We start from the raw sequence: 15,407 nt of genomic DNA, 5'->3' as shown, positions 1-15,407 counted from the left end.
TAAAGGAGGGAGGGAGTGGGCTGTCATTTACTACTGTGTATACGCCCACATGTGTGACTCTATAGTCACATGGGCTGTTCAGATGTGACAAATGCTCAGCATAGAAACCCACTGAGAACTGAGCATGTGCAGAGTTGCCAACACTGCTCTGCAAAATCCCTATCTATATTGGGGACTTGGACAGAAGGGGGAGATAGAGAGCAGCAGGGTCAACCAGTTTTTTTTGCAGAATACAGAAAACAAATCTCAAAGTGACTGTGTGAGTATGAACGGCATGTAATACACCATTTGACAGTTTTTTATGATGTGGGGTTAGTGCCACTTTAATTTAAACTATTGAACCCAGGATGTTCTCCTGATTTGGACAACATACACCTCACACTCTCTTTTTCATTACGTGGGGGATTGGGGAGTTGTTTTGTAGTTCACGGAAGATAGCTTGGAAAACTGTTAACATTGTGAGATTTCAGTACAATGCCCAGGAGGTTTAAAGGACACTGGGTTTCCCATAAGGTCAACAGGAATTTCCAATACTTGCATAAAATGCAGTCACTACACCTACGGGTTGGTAAGCTGTAACATTATACATTTTTGTTCTTGGGTTTACTGTTACTTCAAATAGATTTTCTCCTCACTCTGAAATGATCTGTGTAATGCTGGGTGTCAGGTGAAAAAATGCTGTTGGGTGAGGAGAATCCGGTGTTATCTCGAGTGCTTAGTGAAATTTCATCGATTTTGTAAGAGATTGAGTTGTAATAAACTGGGTTTGTGTGGCAGCTCAGTGCTTCATGATGAGATATGGAAGGACTGTTACAGAATGGGGATCTGTAACACATACATGCGCAAAATGAACCAGCTCTAGAGGTTGTATTTGAAGATCTTCGTTTGCCCCGGTCATTTTCATCCTGCATGAGAGGTATGAGGTTTATCTGGCTTGTTGTATCCCCTATAGGAAGAAAAATGGAACTCCGACTTCTGGCATCCATTTTTGACCGAAGACCGATGGTGTTCTGTACTCTCCGTAAAGAAGCCCTTTCTTCTGCATCCCGTCTTTCATCTTCAGAGTTCATGGTCAGAAAACGAAGGACTACCAAGTTAAGGAAAGCGCCTATAACGGTCAGTCCCACAAGAATATACATGAAACTAAATGCTACATAGGGTGGTTTTTTCTGCAATGCCTCGTTCTTCTGGAGGGCAACAAAGTCTCCGAACCCAATGGTTGTAAGAGTAATAAAACAATAATAGTAAGAGTGGAAAAATGTCCATCCTTCAAAATAGGAGAAGGCAGCTGCTCCAATGCCAAGTGTACCAATGCAAGACAGCAAGCCCACCATGACCATATTTTCCATAGACACTTCAGTCTTCCTCATGTGAAAACATTTCTTCAGCTTCTTTAATAAGAACCTGACAAACGTGTTCATGCGTTCACCCAGACTTTGGAACATGACCAGGGTTAGTGGAATCCCAAGGACTGCATAGAACATACAGAAGACTTTTCCAGCATCAGTACCAGGAGCAGCATGACCGTATCCTGGAAGAAAACAACAGAAAGCTGTGATGAGACATCATGGTAGATTAAGAGCATGGATTTAAAGAACTTAAAATAATTTTTAAGGGATTGTTTAGGTAAAGTCTAACTCCAACCAATATTTTTTTTAGTTTTTAGCAGATCAAAAATATATTATAACAAAGCTTTATCAGGTTATTAGAAGTTGAAAATCTTTGGACAAACAAAAGACAGAGAGAGGGGCACACAGTCTATAGTGAACTATAAAGTGTAAGGGATTATTATAATAAGTAAAATGTACACTCACAATAAAAGTTGGTGATAGATCAGAAAGATCAACTAGATCACAGGACCCGGTGAGCAGGATGAAACGCAGGATGAAAGCCGATATTCCTGACTTGGCCACCGGCAAGGGAAGGAGGAAGCGAGACCCTGCAGATGGAACGCTGTTTGGCATCTGAAAGAGCTGCCTCTGAAGCCCGGGACAGGAAGCAGCTGGACATCACTGCTGAGCACCAAATGGACAGGGTCGCGTTTCAAAGTGTATTTACTTCTTCCTCAGTCAGAGGCCAAGGTAGGGATATCGGGTTTCATCCTGCTCTCTGGGTCCTGTGATCCAGCTGATCTTACATATGGCGCTTTTCCACTGCATGGAACCGAACGGTTCGGCTCGCTTTTGTGCTTTTCCACTACTGGTACTGCATGGTATGGTGTAGGAACGGTTCGGTACGGTACGGCGGCGCTTTTCCACTGCATGGAACCGAACGGTACGGCTCTCAAAAACAGTACCTACTTGATTGTGGTTCCAACAGGTACCATACCCGGTACCATATCCCACAATCCTTTGCATGCAGTCACTAGTAGCCACTGATTGGTCAGAGAATCCCACCCACCCCATTGTTATCCCACCCACTTAACTTTAGTACTACTTTAGTGGAAAAGCAAACCATACCGTACCGTACCGAACCGTTCCAACACCGTACCATGCGGTACCAGCAGTGGAAAAGCAAACCGGGCCAAGCAGGGCCGAGTAGAGCCGAGCCGGTACTTGCAGTGGAAAAGTGACAATATTAAGCTACGAAGTGTGCACGTCTCTCTGTCTTTTGTTTGACCACAGCTATGCAGCGCTTACCCATGCAGCTTTAAAGCAGCACCTCCATAGCCTTCATCTACATCAATGTTTAAACCCTTTCCTTCCTGGGTTACCCCTTTTTATTATCTTATTGTTTCACAAACCATTTTAATACTGATAATTTTAATACCGATTGTTTACACTGATTCCTTGTGCATGATTCTTTTGAGTATTTTTCACTCTTGTGACTGTACAGTACTCTCTGGGGCCGACTTGGATTTTTGGCATGTCGACCCAGGAGTTTATTGGGGAGCAGGGGCAGATTCTCCTGGGGGTTAGCGCAATGGTCCTTCTGTCAACATTTTTATCTGGCGCTTTATCAGGGTATTATACATACAGTAATACCTTGGTTTGGGAGTAACGTGGTATGCGGGCATTTTGCAAGACAAGCAACATTTTTTTTTTAAATGATAACTTGATATGTGACGGCTGTCTTGCAAGTCAAGCAGTAAGGGGATCAAAGTTTTACAGTTTTAATGTAAAAAGAAGTGGAATTACACTCACAAGGTATTACTCGCATTAAGGAGTCTGGTGCTTGTCCATGTAAAGCCACTGGTGTATACAGTAACGCCGCTGGTGTATACACCAGCAGCTTTACAATATACACCAGTGGCTTTACTGTATACATTAGTGGCTTTCTGTGGATAAGCACTAACGTGGGATATTGTTTTTAACATTGTGAGTGTATTTCCACTGTTTTTTTTTTTTTACATTAAAACTGTGATCCTTCTACTGCTCGTATTGCCCCGAACCTCTGGCCACATACTGTATACACCATACACTTTATACTGTATTTTGTTTTGCCGTAATCATTTTTATATGAATAAATGGTTGTGGAACCAATCATCTGAGTTTCCATTATTTTTTTTTGGGGGGGGATTCGCTTTGACGAGTGCTTTGGATTACAAGCACGTTTCTGGACAAGTTATACTCGCAATCCAAGGTAGTTACATAGTAGGTAAGGGTGAATAAAGACTATAGTCCATCCACTTCAACCTGTGTAAATGTACGTGTGTCAGTGTCGATAATCCTTTTTCTATATCGCTGTATGTTGTGTTCACTAAGATGCATGTCCAAGAGTCTCTTAAAAATATCAATACTCCCGACTGACCCCACCAGTTGTAGAAAAGAGTTCCAGTAGCTCAAACCATAGAAATACAGAAAGGCATGCCAGACCAAAACTGGATGAAAAAAAACAAGATTTAATTGTGGGTAAAGAAAAGTTGTATAAAGCGGCCAATGCTTTCCAAAGGTGATTAAACCCCCCCCCCCCCTTCACCCAGGCTATAAGACTCTTATCCACTTTTGGTCTGGCACTCCTTTCTGCATTGCTAAGGTTCTTATTACCATCTGTGTTCCTGTTAATATTACCCATCACCTTCTGTCCCAATGACAAGCTGCCAGTAGGACAGAAGGCATTAGAAAATCTCTTCAATGGGTAGTGAGACAATCAAAAAACAGACATTGCTTTTTTCTGCCACCTTTTCAACAGGGCAAGGCTTAGACTCGCCTCCTGCTGGAGAAGCAAGTATGGGAATCTTCTATTGCAAGGTGCTTTTATTGGAAAATGTTTGTACTTTTATTATTCGGAGTCACTTTAACAAGTCTTAAAGTAGAATTCCAGCCTGCAGCTTAGGAGCATTGGCACTTACTAAATGAACAGCAGGCAATTCACAGCACAAAAGAGGCATCCATTACATTAAAACGCTAGTTGTACCACATTTTACTGAAGGCATAGGTCTGAAGGTAGCCAAAAGGCAAACACACACACAAACATTGAGGGGAAAAATAATTTAAAAAATAAAGCTGGAGTTTGACTCTAGGGTGGGAACGTCAAGGAAAACCTCAGTTGGGTTACAGACACTGTTGAAAAGAGCACACCTTCCAAGTTGGATTTTCCTATAGCAGTCATGGAGCAAGGAAGTTCATTGTTGTGGGCACTGGCAGCCACATATTGTATGTACTGTATACTGTACACAATCTGTATACTAAGTAGGGATCACAAAATCCAACATGAAAACTTAAAATAAGGTTAGAAAAAAAAAAAGATATCAATAACTGTTGCACAAAAATACAAAACTAATACTACTTAAAAATTATTTAGAACTTTTTTCCTTGTCTACAAGGGAATTACACTTCACAATTCAAGGTTTTTATAAAAAATTAAATAAATAAAATAAAAATAAAAGAATAACGCCACAATCTCCATCAAGTCCACTCAATCTAGTGCAGGGCGGTTCCAAACAAATCCAGTTTAATTGGTTTATTAATGGTTATAAACAGTGATGGCACAGCATGGCATTCCCAGAAGTGCGGGCACTGTTTATCTGACCAGCGAGGATAATTGTTAAAAGTGTAATTTCTTCAGTGTTGTCACATGAAAAGATATAATAAAATATTTACAAAAATGTGAGGGGTGTACTCATTTTTGTGAGATACTGTATATATAAAGATATAATTATTTACGAGTGTCACTATGTATAAAAGTTCAAGCATAAACCTATATGATGTTTTTGGTTATAGCCTATAAAATTGTCTTTTATATGTATATAAACCATATTCATTTCTATTTATTTTTATTTCTCTTATGTTCCTAATTCTCTTAACTTTATTTTATGTTATACCAGCTACCAGCATTGCCGTGTGAAAAATGTGATAAGTGCTTATTTACTGGTATTTTATATCATCCATTACTGCACATGCGTATACATGCTTGTAGAGCCGCTGGCCCTTGTAGTCTCACAGCTGTGGCTCAACATTCTCCCCCCCCCCCCCCCCCCCCATATAAAGCAGAATACGCAGTTCAACTTCAGGCCTGTAGAAGGAGCAAGAGGCTCTGAGCACGTAGCCTAGGGGCCACACACATTTTTTTTTTTTGTTTATGGTTGTTAAGGAGGCCAGTTCCGGCTCACTCCTTAACAACCAGCTATTCTGATTTACAGAAGAAATGGCAAACATACAAAACGAATTCCAAAAATGAATTGGTCAAATATTGCGTCATTGGAATTTGTATTTTCAGCATTGTTTATTCAAATATTCAAAATAGGATTACATTTAAAAAAAACAAAAAAAAAACAGTGTGTGCCCCCCTGAAATATATACCAGACCCGTATCCGAGCATGCGGCCAGGAAGGGGTGGGGGGGGGTGAACGCCCCCTCTCCTGAAACCTATCAGGCCACATGCCCTCAACATGGTACTTTGGAGCAGGGGAGATCTACACTGGGGAAATTTATTTTTTAATAAAGGACATGTCAAAAACTCGTGTTGTGTTTTTATTCACTTTTTACACTTTTTTGGTGAATGGGAAGGGGTACCATACTCATTCAAATAAGCACATAATTCACATACTCATTCTGATAAAGCTCCCCGCCCACAGACCCACACAACCACTGGCCAGGGTTGTGGGGAAGATGCCCTTGTCCCCATCAACATAGGCACAAGGTGCTTTGGGATGCCCGATGTTGAGGGCATGTGGCCTGGTATGGTTCGGGGGGGGGCACTCGATCACCACCCCCCCCCCCCTTTCCTTGCCTACCAAACTGCATGCTCAGATAAGGGTCTGGTATGAATTTTGGGGGGGATTCTACGCCGTTTTTTTTTTTTTTAATTTGGCATAAGGTTCCACTTAAAATTCATACCAGACCTAAAGGGACCCCACATTGTTTTTTTTTTTTTTTTTTTCTGAATTTTTCATTGCCGGCATTCTTTTGTTTACATTTCAGCTGTCAGTGGGGAAGCCTTCTGGTAGCTGATAAGTCATCGGTTGTTAAGAACGTGGCAGCCGGATTCCCAGCCCGCTCCTTAGCAACAAGCTATTCTTCACACAGAATTCAAATCGGTCAATCATTTTTCAACCGATCCAAATTGTTCTGAAAATTTGGAATTTGTTAGAAAATGAATAAACTAAACAAAAACGAAACAAAAGTAAAACAAATCCTGAATGAATCAAGCAACAAAATTAGTAACATAAGGAATCTATGCGAAACTAAACAAATGTTTTAGCTCTGCATGTGTCTAGTGAGAAACCTTGAGCAACTAGATCAGATGATTTTATTGCTGATTGTTAGTTCCCCCACCCCCAGGGCCTGCTATCTCCAAGGCAAAGCCCTTGGATGAAAAGTGTTCGGCACACAAAGCCCCACATGTCTGTAGATCTCCATGGAGGCAGAGGCGCCTTGAGGTTTCTTCAGGGGTGCCTTGGCAAAATGCCCGAAAATTGCCCAAAAATTGTATACAAGCCAGCAATTGGATGAAGCCTGCCTTTTAGTTACACAAATCCACAGATGTTCATTGTGCACCATCACAACCTTTTAGCTGCTGACATCCTAACGATCAATGACATCATCAGTTGACCTGGAAGATGTCAGTCGCCTGCATGGCATCCTTGTTTGACCCGTCCTTGCCCCTCTCCATCAGCATTGAGGGCATGTAGAAAAACACTGGAATGCTAGTCAATACCAGTTTGCAAAAGTACTGTATATTTGCTTTGGAAGAATAAAAAACCCCTAACATTGGATGTCCTACTTGTGTGGATGTTGCTGCATTATTTAAAACTATTAGAATAGTTTTTACATTTTAGAATGGGTTGCCTCGAGACTGTCCATAATTTTAAAGGGTGCCTTGACTGAAAAAAGTTTGAGAAACACTGGTCTAAGGCGATGCCCTCGCTGCTTTGCTACAGGAGAGCATGAGTTACATGTGCCAACGTCGCTCTCCAATTCAGTGTCTGAATCCGTGCCCGGAAATGATGTCCTGAGAGACCGGAAGTGATGCGGTTGCGCCTGACATCAGCACGTCGCACATGCGTGGTCCTGGGAAACGCTGGGGACCACAAGTCAAATGCGCCATTATCCTGCCTTCCCACCAAACAGCAGCGGGATTTATCCCAGAAGCCACCTTCCTGGGGTGGGCTGTGCAGGCAGCACACTGGATATAAGAAGGGCAAATTTAGGCTTTGAAACTTAGATGCTGCATGTAAAGGAGCTTGAGCTGCTAGAGCAGGGGTCTCCAAACTATGGCCAATGTCATGTCTGTGAATGTCAGAGTTTTGCAATGTCTCATAGGACGTATGATTCTGCAACAGCTGGAGAGCCGTAGTTTGGAGACCCTTGTGCTAGAGGCTTATCTGTAAATGAAAAACAAAGAAAAATCTTGCACGTATGGATTTAATCACTTGCTTTCCTCTATTCCCCCTTTTTTCACCTGGGTTGGTGCTATATTATTATGTGTATTATACTTAGGGGAAGTCTGTAAAATATGCATTTTGGCTTTATAATAATATCTCCTAGACACACCAGCTCTCTGATGTATTATTTAAAAGGAAGGAAGCTGCTAATGCTAATTCGAACTGTGATACATAGTCATTAGTATAATTTTAGCATGGGGCTTTGTTTATATCCTGACATTATACTGCATTCTCTTTATAAATATATATTTGTGTTTTAATATTAAAGTGCTATTCCAATATGAGGCCTATTTTAAGATCTTGGATTTATTCCATCTATTTGAACATATTTATATCTTGCTTGGTGAGAATTGAACAGTGGCCTGGCGGTGCTTGCATAATCATTTGACGTTCGTTCTAAAATTGCCTTATCTTGTATGCAAGTGCATGGATGAAAAAATGTCTCAATTTTTTTGTCTTTTTTTTAACAAAGAAAATGTACTTAACCACTTAAGGACCAGGCCTATTTCTGACACATGTTGTTTACAAGGTAAAATCAGTATATTTTTGATAGAAAATGACTTAGAACCCCCAAACATTATATATACAGTATATACATATTTAGCAAAGACTCTGGAGAATAAAATGGCGGCCGTTGAAATATTTTTTTGTCATGCGGTATTTGCACAGTGGTCTTTCAAACGCAATTTTTTTGGAAAAAATGCACTTAACTGAATAAAAAAAAAAAAAAAATTAAACAGTAAAGTTACCCCATTTTTTTTGTATATTGTGAAAGATGATGTCACGTCAAGTAAATAGATACCTAACATGTTACAGTTTAAAATTACGGCACTGGATGGGTGTACTATGAGTCATAGTGACGGGACCACAATCTGACGCTTGTTCTCCATGACATCTGCCTCCCAATGGCTTTAGCTCTGCTCATCCGATGCGGGGATTGCCATCATCGCTAGTTGCCACCATACAGACGTAGGTTCCTCCTTGATTATTCACCGCAGGCTCCTGGATGTACACCCATCCAGTGCCGTTGTCACGCCGAGCGCTCCGGGTCCTGCAGCGTCCCCGGAGCACTCGAGGCGTGCTGCGGGTAGCGGCGCTCCGGTCACCTTCCCCGACCGTGAGCACCGCTCCCCCGCATCTCACACACAGTCGGTCCGCGCGGCAGGACGTTCCCGTCCGCGGACTCCACTCACCTCCCGCCCTGGCTTCCTCCCGGCGCGCGCGGCCCCGCTCCCTAGGGCGCGCGCGCCGCTGCTCTGAAATTTAAAGGGCCAGTGCACCACTAATTGGTGCCTGACCCAATCAGCCCAAAACATATAAAAACCCACTTCCCCTTCCTGTCCTTGCCGGATCTTGTTGCCTTTTGTGCCTTGAGAAAGCGTTTGGTGTATTTTCCCTGCCTGTGTATCAGACCTTCTGCCGTTGCCCCTGACTACGAACCGTTGCCGCCTGTCTTGACCTTCTGCTTCGTCTGACCCTGCCTTTGCCTTGTCCTTCTGTACCACGCCTGAATCAGCTGTCCGTGAGGTTGAGCCGTTACTGGAGGATACGACCTGGTTGCTACTGCCGCAGCAAGTCCATCCGCCTTGCGGCGGGCTCTGGTGAAAACCAGTAGCAACTTAGAACCGGTCCCCTGGTACGGTCCACGCCATTCCCTCACTGACACAGAGGATCCACCCCTAGTGTCATCTTTGGCCGCCAGTCCGGACCCTGACAGTAGATCCGGCCATGGATCCCGCTGATGTGCCCCTGCCTAGTCTCGCTGACATCATTACCGTGATTGCCCAGCAGTCCCAGCGGATTGCTCAGCAAGGTCAACAGTTGGCACAGTTGACCGCCATGCTGCAGCAGCTTCTTCCAGCACGGCAGCAGCCGCCTGCTTCTGCTTCCGCTCCACCTCCGCAGCCGGTGGCCGCCGCCTCCACTAGAGTCCGTTTGTCTCTCCCGGACAAGTTTGATGGGGATTCTAAGATGTGCCGGGGGTTCTTGTCCCAATGTTCCCTGCACCTGGAGATGTTGGCCGACCAGTTTCCTATGGAACGGTCTAACGTGGCCTTCATGGTCAGTTTACTGCCTGGGAAGGCCTTGGCCTGGGCCACGCCGCTCTGGGACCGCAACGATCCTGCCACTGCCTCCGTCCAGTCCTTCGTTTCTGAAGTCCGCAGTGTCTTCGAGGAACCTGCCCGTGCCTCGTCAGCAGAAACAGCCTTGCTAAACCTCGTCCAAGGAGATGCTACAGTAGGCGAATATGCTATACAGTTTCGCACGCTGGCCTCCGAATTGACCTGAAACAACGACGCCCTCTGCGCGACTTTTAAAAAAGGTTTATCCAGCCATATCAAGGATTCTCTGGCCGCACGAGAGATACCTGACTCCCTGACGGAACTCATCCAGTTGGCTACTCGCATAGATATGCGCTTCATTGAAAGACGTCAGGAACTTCGCCAAGAAAAGAATCTTGTTCGCAACAGGCGATATCCACACTTGGCACCTCTCTTCCAGCAACCTTTGCAGCCGGTTACTGTGCCTTCCGCCGAGGAGGCCATGCAAGTGGATCGGGCTCGCCTGACCCAGCAAGAAAGGTCTCGCCGGAGGAACGAGAATTTTTGCTTATACTGTGCGATTTCCGAACACTTCTTTAAGGACTGTCCAGTTCGTCCTCAGCGTCAGGGAAACGCTCGTACCTAGTGAACGTGGGAGAGGCGTCGCTGGGTGTAAATTCTTCCTCTCCACGCTTGATTGTTCCAGTACGGATTTCTTCTGCCGCTAAAGTCCCTTCCCTGCAGAGGCCTTCTTGGACTCTGGTTCTGCAGGAAACTTCATTAAAGCCTCCTTCATCAACCGCTTTAGCATTCCTGTGATCCGTCTCGTCAAGCCCTTCTTCATCACTACAGTTAACGGAGAGAATCTGAACTGTACCGTGCGTTATCGCACAGAACCCGTGCTCATGACCATAGGGGTCCTCCACCAAGAGACGATTGAATTTTTTGTTCTACCGAACTGCACCTCTGACGTCCTTATTGGCTTGCCCTGGCTCCAGCGCCACTCTCCTACCCTCGACTGGTCCTTGTAATGTTCTGGTACCTCTGGTACCCTTATTCCACTTTCCATTCCATGTATGCGTCCCACCATTCTCTTCTGGTAGGTGCGCATACACCTTTAAGACCGATGCTGTCATCACTGAGCGCCGCAGAGCGGCTATTTCAACCGCCGGCGTTCTCACTCACATGTTCGTTCAACCTGCCTTGCATCTATGCTTACAAGCGTGTCTCGCTGTGGAACCTCGCTACAGATCCCTGTATCTCGCTACCAGGATCACTTCCTCAGACCCAAACCTCGCTACTGATCCCTGTATCTCGCTACTGGATCACTTCCTCATCACCGGACCCTTCTACTACTATACTATAGTGATAAGTACCCCGCAGGGGAAACCTCCATAACTTACACTACTACTATTGCATTAAGGACTGTTACTACCTATCCATACTATCCTATCATCTGCACTGTTACATAGATTGCTAGCTCTTGAGACTACTACCATCTATCATCTGCACTGCTGCATAGATTGCTAGCTCTTCTGTCTACTACCATCTATCATCTGCACTGCTGCATAGATTGCTAGCTCTCCTGTCTACTACTATCTATCCTTGCACTGGGTTAGTCTATCCTGTATTTGTCATCTGCTGTCCTCACCACCTGTTAGCATACTCGATACTAACCTATCTGCATTCCTAAATACCATCTTGAACTCTCCTGTACAAACCTATCAAGTGCTTACCATCCTTGTCACTGTTCACACCTGTCCCTTCAGCACATCACCTTCATACTATCATATACATCCTATCACTCCAGGAATAGAAAGGGTGCTTCAGCCTAGCGCTTTATGTGTGCCACATCCCTAATAATATTTAGGCAAAAAATGGGGTTCCCCTTGTGGGACTTTATGGGCACATAAAATATAATATATATGAAAAAATATGTGAAAAAGGTATTTGAAAAAATATTATTTATTATAAACACAGAAATATATTGATAAAAACAGTACAGGCAAGGAAGAGAGACAGGTAAATCAACCACAGTAGTCTGTACTGAAACCCAACATGTTTCGAAGCCAAAGGGAAATTTGCTTCTTCTTCAGGGGAAGGTTCAAACGGTACTCTAATGAATAAGAAAATATAAAAAATATAAAAACCAAGGATTTTAGAAGGTTTTTTTTTTTTTTTAGGAAGAAAACATTCTAACATGACTCTTTAGAGTTTTACATGGTAGTTCTAATGACATTAGCGAGTACTCACAGGGTTGAAAAAAAAAATTTTTCAACCCTGTGAGTACTCGCTAATGTCATTAGAACTACCATGTAAAACTCTAAAGAGTCATGTTGGAATGTTTTCTTCCTAAAAAAAAACCTTCTAAAATCCTTGGTTTTTATATTTTTTATATTTTCTTATTCATTAGAGTACCGTTTGAACCTTCCCCTGAAGAAGAAGCAAATTTCCCTTTGGCTTCGAAACATGTTGGGTTTCAGTTCAGACTACTGTGGTTGATTTACCTGTCTCTCTTCCTTGCCTGTACTGTTTTTATCAATATATTTCTGTGTTTATAATAAAATAATATTTTTTCAAATACCTTTTTCACATATTTTTTCATATATATTATATTTTATGTGCCTATAAAGTCCCACAAGGGGAACCCCATTTTTTGCCTAAATATCACTCCAGGAACATCTCATTGAGTGTGTATATATCTGTATGTTGAAGCCGACAGGCCCACGGTGATGAGTCCTGGAGAGTTGGATCTGGTATTCAACACATCTCTACATGACTACTGAGTGGAGATTTTGCAGCTGTAAATCCAGCCTATAACAAAAACGCAGGAGCGTTACAGTCCTCTGGGGACATTAAATCATGGGGGCCTACCTGCCACACTCGTTGCCTCAAGTTGGTACCTACTAGACAAGTCTCTGTCTCCTCTCCATTGCTCGGCCTTCCTAAGGCCTATCAGGACTTTACTGACGTCTTTTGCAAGAAACAGGCGGAGGTCTTACCACCACATAGACCCTACTATGACTGTACCATTGATTTGCTTCCCGGTACCACACCACCCCGTGGCAGGATTTACCCTCTCTCCATTCCTGAAACCAAGGCCATGTCGGAGTACATTCAGGAGAACCTCAAGAAAGGTTTCATCAGGAAGTCTTCTTCTCCTGCCGGAGCAGGATTCTTCTTTGTTGCCAAGAAGGATGGGTCACTACGCCCATGTATTGACTACCGCGGTCTTAACAAAATCACGGTAAAGAATCGCTACCCTTTGCCTCTCATCTCAGAGCTCTTTGACCGTCTGCGCGGAGCAAAGGTCTTCACTAAGCTTGACCTCAGGGGCGCTTATAATCTTATCAGAATCTGTGAAGGAGATGAGTGGAAAACCGCTTTTAATACCAGAGATGGCCACTTTGAGTATCTCGTCATGCCTTTCGGCCTGTGCAACGCTCCTGCAGTCTTTCAAGACTTTGTCAACGAGATCTTCCGGGACATGTTATATACCTGTGTAGTGGTCTATCTTGACGACATTCTAATCTTCTCCTCCACCCTGGAGGAACACCGTCGCCATGTTCGTCAAGTGCTCCAGCGCCTTTGTGTCAACCATCTTTACGCCAAAATGGAAAAATGTCTTTTTGAACGTAGCTGTCTTCAGTTTCTGGGATACCTAGTTTCTGGACAAGGTCTTCAAATGGACCCCGACAAACTCTCTGCAGTCTTGGATTGGCCACGCCCCTTAGGACTTCTCTCTATTCAGCGCTTCCTTGGATTGGCCAATTACTACCGCCAGTTTGTTCCCCACTTCTCCACTATCGTGGCGCCTATTGTGGCACTAACCAAGAAAGAAGCGAATCCGAAATCCTGGCCTCCCCAAGCTGAAAAAGCCTTTACTCGCCTTAAGGCCGCCTTCGCCTCCGCTCCAGTCTTGAATAGGCCCGATCCTCTGAAACCATTCTTCCTGGAGGTGGATGCCTCTTCTGTTGGAGCCGGAGCGGTCCTTCTTCAAAAGTCTGCTAAAGGAAAAAACGTCACATGCGGCTTCTTCTCAAAAACGTTTTCCCCTCCTGAAAAGAACTATGCCATTGGAGATCGTGAACTACTAGCCATTAAGTTGGCACTAGAAGAATGGAGACATCTCTTGGAAGGATCTCTTCATCCTATCACCATCTACACTGACCACAAAAATCTCTCATACCTTCAGTCTGCCCAGCGCCTTAATCCTCGCCAGGCCAGGTGGTCATTGTTCTTTGCCCGATTTACTTTCCAAATCCATTTTCGTCCTGCTGATAAGAACATTAGGGCGGATGCCCTATCACGCTCCTCCGATGCCTCCGAAGATGAAACCGTTCCTCAACACATCATTCCTCCTGAGTGTCTAATTTCAACTGCCCCTGTTTCACTGGCACCAGTTCCTCCAGGGAAAACATTTGTTCCTCCACGTCTTCGCCTCCGGACTCTCAAATGGGGTCACTCCTCTCACCTGGCGGGTCACGCTGGAATTAAAAAGACGACTCAGCTAATTGCCAGACACTATTGGTGGCCTTCCTTTGAGATAGACGTAACGGAGTTCGTTCGGGCCTGTACTGTCTGCGCACGGGACAAAACTCCCCGCCAGAAGCCTGCAGGTCTTCTCCTCCCTCTGCCAGTGCCTGAACAGCCTTGGTCCCACATAGCAATGGACTTCGTCACTGACCTTCCCGTATCCCATGGCAACACAGTCATATGGGTGGTTGTTGACAGGTTTTCCAAAATGGCACATTTTGTCCCGCTTCCTGGTCTCCCTTCTGCGCCACAGCTGGCGAAGCAATTCTTTTTGCACATTTTTCGTCTCCATGGTCTTCCAACACATATCGTCTCCGATAGAGGCGTTCAGTTTATCTCAAACGTTTGGAGAGCTCTCTGCACCCAATTAAAAATCAAATTGAGCTTTTCTTCCGCCTACCACCCTCAGTCCAATGGACAAGTGGAGAGGGTTAACCAGATCCTTGGTGACTATCTGCGACACTTCGTCTCCTCCCGTCAGGATGATTGGGTCGACCTGTTGCCCTGGGCCGAATTTTCATATAACTTTAGAGACTCTGAGTCATCCACCAAATCTCCGTTTTTTGTGGTGTACGGCCATCACCCGCTGCCCCCCCTCCCCGTTCCCACCTCTTCTGGAGTTCCTGCCATTGATGCCTTGACCCTGGACTTCTCCATCTGGAAAGAGACTCAAAAGTCGCTCACCCTGGCCTCTTCTCACATGAAGAGACATGCAGATAGGAAAAGAAGAATTCCTCCTGTCTTTGCCCCTGGGGACAGAGTGTGGCTCTCTGCCAAATACATCCGGTTTCGGGTCCCCAGCTACAAACTGGGTCCGCGTTATCTTGGTCCTTTTAAAATCAAAAGCCAAATTAATGCTGTCTCTTACAAACTCCATCTTCCTCCCTCTCTTTGTATTCATAACTCCTTTCATGTATCCCTCCTCAAACCCCTCATTCTTAACCGATTTTCCTCCAAGGTCATCGTTCCGGCTCTTGTCTCTGGGTCCTCTGATGTCTTCTCGG

General features: G+C 44.4%; 1 protein-coding gene across 1 annotated transcript in view; it reads right to left on the bottom strand.

The window, feature by feature from the left end:
- Nucleotides 1–414: 414 nt before the first annotated feature.
- The window catches only part of LOC309566576 (potassium channel subfamily K member 9-like), a 129,211-nt gene continuing 114,218 nt past the window's right edge, over nucleotides 415–15,407 (bottom strand). The window contains exon 2 of the mRNA XM_082271763.1: nucleotides 415–1,531. Coding sequence (XP_082127889.1) covers nucleotides 615–1,531 — 917 coding nt within the window. The 3' untranslated portion in view covers nucleotides 415–614. The remainder of the gene's footprint in view (nucleotides 1,532–15,407) is intronic.

The sequence above is a fragment of the Pelophylax lessonae genome, assembly GCF_965119305.1.
Source record: "Pelophylax lessonae genome assembly, chromosome: 11".
Taxonomy (NCBI): Eukaryota; Metazoa; Chordata; class Amphibia; order Anura; family Ranidae; genus Pelophylax; species Pelophylax lessonae.
This window is presented reverse-complemented; position numbering and strand designations above follow the sequence as displayed.